The following is a 6,440-nucleotide window of genomic DNA, read 5'->3' on the forward strand; positions in this document are numbered from 1 at the left end:
CAACAGATCCATTTTGGAAGAAGTGCAGCCAGAGTGCTCCTTGGAGGCCAAGATGGCCAAACTTCGTCTCTCATACTTCGGACATATTGTCAGGAGGCACCAGTCTCTGGAGAAGGATATCATGTTTGGTAAGGTGGAGGGTCAGAGAAAAAGAGATGGAGTGGCCAAGTGGCAGCAATGATGGACTCAAGTGTGGCAGCAGTAGTGAGGTTGACTCAGGGTCGGGCAGTGTTTCATTCTGCTGTGCATAAGGTCACTATGGGTTGGTACCAACTTAATGGCACCTAACAACAACAACAGCATGAGGCACTGCAGATAAATGCACTGGACTGCCAGGTTGGTTTGAACCACAAGGTTGGCAGTTCAAGCTCACCAGCTGCTCCTTGGAAACGCTATATAGGGTCACTATCATTTGGAACTAACTCAACGGCACTTAACAACAGAAACAACATATGGGGACAAGGAGATCCTGGTGTGGTGCTGTGGGTTAATGAACTAGACTGCAATGTCGGTTTGAACCACAAAATTGGTAGTTCATGCTTACCAGTCGCTCTTCAGAAATCCTATACAGGCTTGCTGTAAGTTGGAACCAATTTGACAGCACTTAACAACAACAACATGAGGACAGGGAGGTCCTGGTGTGACACTGTAGGATAAGCACTGGACTGCTAACCACAAGGTCAGAGGTTCAAACCTAACAGCTGTTCCTCAGAAACCAACTCCTCCACACTTAACAACAACAACGAGGACAGAGTACAAGGCATAGCTCTATATTTTTCTATAGCAGCTTTATTGAAATACAATTCACACACCACAGAATTCACCCCTTTAAAGTATGTGATTTATAGCCCTCACAGGGTGTACAACCATCATCACTATTTTCACCATCCTAAAAAGAAGCCCTACATCCATTAGCCATCATTCCTCACCCCCAACTCTGCCCACCTCCAGAAAGTACTGTTCTCCTTTCTGTTTCTATGGACTTGCCTCTTCTGTCCACCTCATAGGAATAAACCCACTGCCATCCATTCTAATTCATAGGATCCTATAGAAGGTTTTTAAATTGTAAATCTGTATGAGAACAGACAGCCTCATCTTTCTCCCATGGAGCATCTGGTGGATTTGAACCACTGACCTTGTGGTTAGCAGCCTAGCACCTAGCCCATAGCACCACCAGGACTCTTGTTCATATAAATAGATTATGGAAATAGATTTATAAAATACTGTGTGAGAGAGAAAGAGACTGGGATTGTTTCACTTAACATAATCTTTTCAAGATTCATCCATGTTGTAGCATTATCAGTGCTTCATTCCTTTTTATTTCTAAATAAATTCTACCACATGCACATACTGTATTTTGTCAACTCATCAGTTAATAGATATTTCAATTGTTTGCACCTTTGACTATTAGGAATAATGCTGCTATAAATAGTCATGTACACATTTTCTTCGTAGAAAAGTCTGTCTAACTATATTACAAGCGGCAATACAACTTCACATTCTCACCAGCAAAGTATGAGGGTTTTGGTTGCTCCACATATTTATCAACATTTGTTACTTTTTTTTGTAATCATATTTGTAGGTGGAAGTGATCTTTCATTCTATTTGTCCACAAAATAAAACAAAAAATGACAGAACTTGGGAGTTGAATTGGTTTGTTGATTGTTTTGGCTACTATGTAGCCTCACCTTTTTTGAATCCATGCGTTTTCTTATCATTTCTAGGATAATGCTGTTAAATAAGTCAACTTTGTACTGAAAAAATGGTATTATATGAGAATTACAATACTTAGAAAACCACTCCTATTTTTTCTCCATTTTCAGATGAGGAGCACACAACTGAACATACCCCCAACCATCATGTGCCTCAGCCCCCACAAGCTGTGTTCCCAGCATGCATCTGTGCAGCAGTTCTTCCCATTGTCCATCTTATGGAAGATGGTGAGGTGCGGGAAGATGGAGTGGCAGGTACAGTTTTGGCTAATAAAACTGTCAATTGCTTTTTTAAAATATTTAAGGTATTCATCTAATAGAGACAAAGGAAGTTTTCTTGTCCATAATACCTACTGACTACATGTTGGCCTCTTGGACTTCTGGTGTGGTGCTATAGGATAAGCACTGGACTGTGAAGCACAAGGTTCTTGGTCTGCTCCTCAGAAACCCAATACAAGGTTGCTATGAGTCAGAACTGACTCGAAGGCACTTAACAAGAACACATGTTGGATTCTAGTGTAATGATTGTGAGGGTGATGAAGGACTGGGCAGAGTTTCATTCTGTTGTGCAGAGGGTCGCTAAAAGTTGGAGCCTACTCTACAGCCCCAAACAACAACATGCTGGGGTTATTTATGCATATTATCATTATACATGTGTAGCATAATCATTGTCCACATTGTATCCTCCCACCCCACTTATGAGCAGGAGATTGTATTTAAATGAGATAGGTAAGTCCAGGAGCATTGCTTATGTCAAGAAAAGAGAGCCACTTATTTGGCCACATGGAAATCAAAGCAATTATCTGGCCACCTTAGAAATCTTAACTGTTAGCTTGAAGCCTCTACTACCGTATTTACCATGGTAGTCCTGGTGTGGCCCTGTGGGTTAATGCCCCAGACTGCAAAGCCATTTGAACTGTAAGGTCAGCAGTTCAAGCTCACCAACTGCTCCTTGGAAACCATATACAGGGTTGCTATGAGTCGGAACCGACTCGACAGCACTTCACAACAACAACATACTAATCCATCTTCTGACTATAAAAGACAAAACTCAGTTCACACTGGACCATCCTCCCTAGAGAATTAGCTCTTTATTTCTCATTTGTTTATTCTTAAGACTTTGTCATTAGAATTGGAAGCCTAATTATTATTGACTCAGTAGTTTATCTTGCTAAGGAAGACCCTATGTAAATGTTCATGTGAACAATAAAAGATCATCTATAATTCATGTGCATTCTAAACCAAAGCATATTTTCTAAAGCCAAATAATTACTTTAGGAATAATAATGACAATATTCTTCAGGAATTTCTTCATACAATAAACAAGGAAATATGACTTTAATTAATATCCACCCCTACTAATATTAGGATGCATTTAAACCACAAGATTGGTAGTTCAAGCCCATCAACTACTCCTTGGAAACCCTATACAGGGTCACTATGAGTTAGAACTAACTCAGTGGTACTTAACAAAAACAACAATATTAGGATGATTTCTAAGACAAAGACAATTGCATATATTCACAGGTTCATTTTTGCAAATGAAATGTCAATGTCCAAGGGCCATCTGACACTTTTTGTTACCTTTTCTTTATAGGTGAAAATGTTCAGAGGCAATGACAAAAAGAACAAACACCATATTTCAAAAGACAGAGACTATATAAAACCTTTTTAAGGCTAAAGAGACTAACTAAAGTTTAATAAATTTGATTTTATCAAATACACTGACCTTTATTTAAGACTAATGTTCATTTTCCTTTCTCTTCTAAAGTGAGCGCTGTGGCCCAGCAAGTCTTATGGAATTGCCTAATTGAAGACCCATCAACAGTGCTTCGACATTTTCTGGAGAAACTGACCATCAGCAACAGACAAGTGAGTTCTTCTTTCATTATGTAACTGTGCTGCCAAGTGTATGAACACTGTTAAAAACAAGCAAAATACTTTATAGTGATGTGCAGGCGGCATCAGTGTCCTTTGATACATATCCAAGTGCTTTTAAAATAATGATAATGGTCAACAATATTAAACCTTGCTGTGTTGTACTGAAATTCTTCATTAACTGACACCTGTATATGTATGTATATGAAACGTTGCTAATGGTGATTTGGGGACACTGCAAAATTCTCAATGTTTTACACAAAGATTTAAATTCAGTATAATGCTCTCACAGTGTTAGGTAAACTTATTGGATTCTAATTTCTTGGAAATCTGTGATGCAAGTAAAATGTTTCCAAATATGTTGACAGGCTTCACTAATTAAAAATATCGCAAGACCATCATAGAAAAAGATTATGCCAAAGAACAAAAGTTTTCTGGTCAGTGGTAAAATCCACTGATGACTGAAAATTATTTGTTCATTTCTAGTGTATGGTGACGTTCACTGGAAGATGAAATTTAGTGCCTGAAAAGTAGGGTTAATCGCAAATATCTCAATTTCTTCTCCCTTGGGCTAGCTGTAATCTCTTTGACTTGAAACCTAGGAAACATAAAATAACAATAAAGCAGCTTTACTTAGTGCTGTAAGTCACTCTCATAGTTCCATCACACCTGAGGTCCACTGCCCACTGCCATCATGTTGGTTCTGATGCTTGACGATCCTAAAGAACAGAGTAGAAGTACTCCATAATGTTTTCAATCCTGTAAATCTTTACAGCAGCAGATTGCCTATTTGTTCGCCCATGGAACAACTATAGGTTCAAACCACTGACTTTTCACTTAATAGTCCAATGCTTAACCCTGTGTGCCACCTGGGCTCTTTTATACCTAGGTAGTGATTTGCCTGTGACCTATGGTGGTGATGGTAGTATGCCGTGGAGTCGGTTCCAACTCATAGTGACCCTGTATAGGGTTTCCAAGGCCGCAATCTTTACGGGAGCAGAAAGCCTCAGATTTTTCCCGCGGAACAGCTGGTAGTTTCGAACTGCTGACCTTCAGGTTAGCAACCCAATAGACACTGTCTAAATTTTTATATGTAAAAAAGACAACTGACTACTGCTTAGTGATTTTATAATATACCAGCTCCAAGGAGAGAGGTGTTATAGTTTAAATACTATTGGAAAAGTGTGAAGATCCAACCAAATTTCACTTCTCTTGACATAAAACTATGGAAATAAAATCACTGCAAATGCAGTACTTCTTCCTCTAACCCTAACTACCAGGATCTAGGTCAGATCTCACAAGTTATAGGACAGAGGCCTCTACACTGGCAAGTCTGCACAAGACTTCAGACATCAGCTGCAAGCATGCATGGCCCCCTCACTTCTGATCAACTGGCTACAGAGTTGAGGCAGTTACCTATTACCCCTCAGGATGTCAAACACAGAGCAAAGGGCCTCAGGCACCCTTATTTCTGACTTGCTGGTATAAATTTGAAGCTTCTTTGCACTGTGGACTAGCCATTGGACTGCTACCAGTCCAAAAGATTAGCAGTTCAAACTCACTGTGAGGGTAAAGATTTACTGTCTCGTCAATCCTACATAGGGTCACTATCAGTCAAAATCAACCCTATGGCAGTGGGTTTGGTTTGGGTTTCCTCTGTCCCTCAGGATATGAGTCATTACTTTGGGGTTCCCCAAGTCACCTTCTCTTCTTACCTGCTGGTTCCTACTACTCCCTTGGATTTGATAATTCACTAGAATGATCACAGAACTCCATAAGAGCTATCCTTGCAATTACAGTTTTAGAACAATAAGAATATAAACGAAGAGACGCAGGAGGAAGTCTGGGAGACTCTCCAATGCAGAGGGGCCATGTCCATAAACAGCGCATACTACTCTCCCACGAACTTCCAACAGAACTCCAGTGCCCATTCAAGGTCTCATTAACAATTCAAACTCCAGCCCTCCTCCCTAAAATGGACATAGTCAGATAACAACAGGATGCATCATAAGCCTTTAGGTATGGTCTAAAAAACACTGAATCCTTGGGAAAAGTCCAAGGTTTTTAACCTTATCTCTCAGGAACTAAAAACAAAGACTATTGTCTTTGGGTGAAAAATTCTTTAACCCACACTAAATATCACATAGAGGCGGGCCTCAAAAAGTTTATAGAAAAATGAAATTGAAAAATAAAGGAATTTTTCCATGAATCTTTTTAAATGCCCTCATAAACCATATTAAAATGTGGAGTAAAATTTAAATCAACATGCAGATAATAGTAAAGAAACCCAACCCACTCATGTTTTTTCTAAGAAACCCGTTCTATGTCTTACAGCATGGAAACGAAATGAGGCATAAAAATTCTGTTCTTCTTTCAGGATGAGTTAATGTACATGCTGCGTAAACTTCTCCTGAATATAGGAGACTTTCCAGCTCAGACCTCTCACATTCTATTCAACTATTTGGTGAGTTTCAGTAACCAATAGGATATAAATGCTCATTTTCAGGTAGAAGTCAGCAATATTAGAAAACTGTCACGGAAGTTGCGGGTTTTTTTCCTAATAAATTTCTATTCTTTATGTGACCATCATGACCATCTAAATTCACTAGTTTTGTTTTGTTTCTGTTTTTAAATTTTTATCGTGAGGTTTACATGGGAGAACATCAGCTTTACACTCATCCTATCGTGTTTCATTTCATTGCAATGATTACAATCCCTTCCATCTATTGTCAAATAACCAAAGGGTACACCTCACAGGCCCAACCACTCCCCCCACCCCCGGCTGCCAGCACACAGCCGTTCTCCCTCCCTGAGTCCAGTGTCCCCAGCTGCTCCATCTGTCCACGTCAT

The 6,440-nt window shown here is 39.5% G+C and overlaps 1 protein-coding gene across 2 annotated transcripts in view; it reads left to right on the forward strand.

Annotated features, from left to right (window-relative positions):
- Positions 1-6,440, forward strand: part of UNC80 (unc-80 homolog (C. elegans)) — a 306,407-nt gene that overhangs the window by 203,179 nt on the left and 96,788 nt on the right. For both annotated transcript variants that reach the window (XM_006872739.1, XM_006872738.1), the window contains exons 35-37: positions 1,824-1,967; positions 3,484-3,584; positions 5,968-6,054. In XM_006872739.1, coding sequence (XP_006872801.1) covers positions 1,824-1,967; positions 3,484-3,584; positions 5,968-6,054 — 332 coding nt within the window. The remainder of the gene's footprint in view (positions 1-1,823; positions 1,968-3,483; positions 3,585-5,967; positions 6,055-6,440) is intronic.

This window comes from Chrysochloris asiatica, unplaced genomic scaffold (assembly GCF_000296735.1).
Source record: "Chrysochloris asiatica unplaced genomic scaffold, ChrAsi1.0 scaffold00212, whole genome shotgun sequence".
Lineage (NCBI taxonomy): Eukaryota > Metazoa > Chordata > Mammalia > Afrosoricida > Chrysochloridae > Chrysochloris > Chrysochloris asiatica.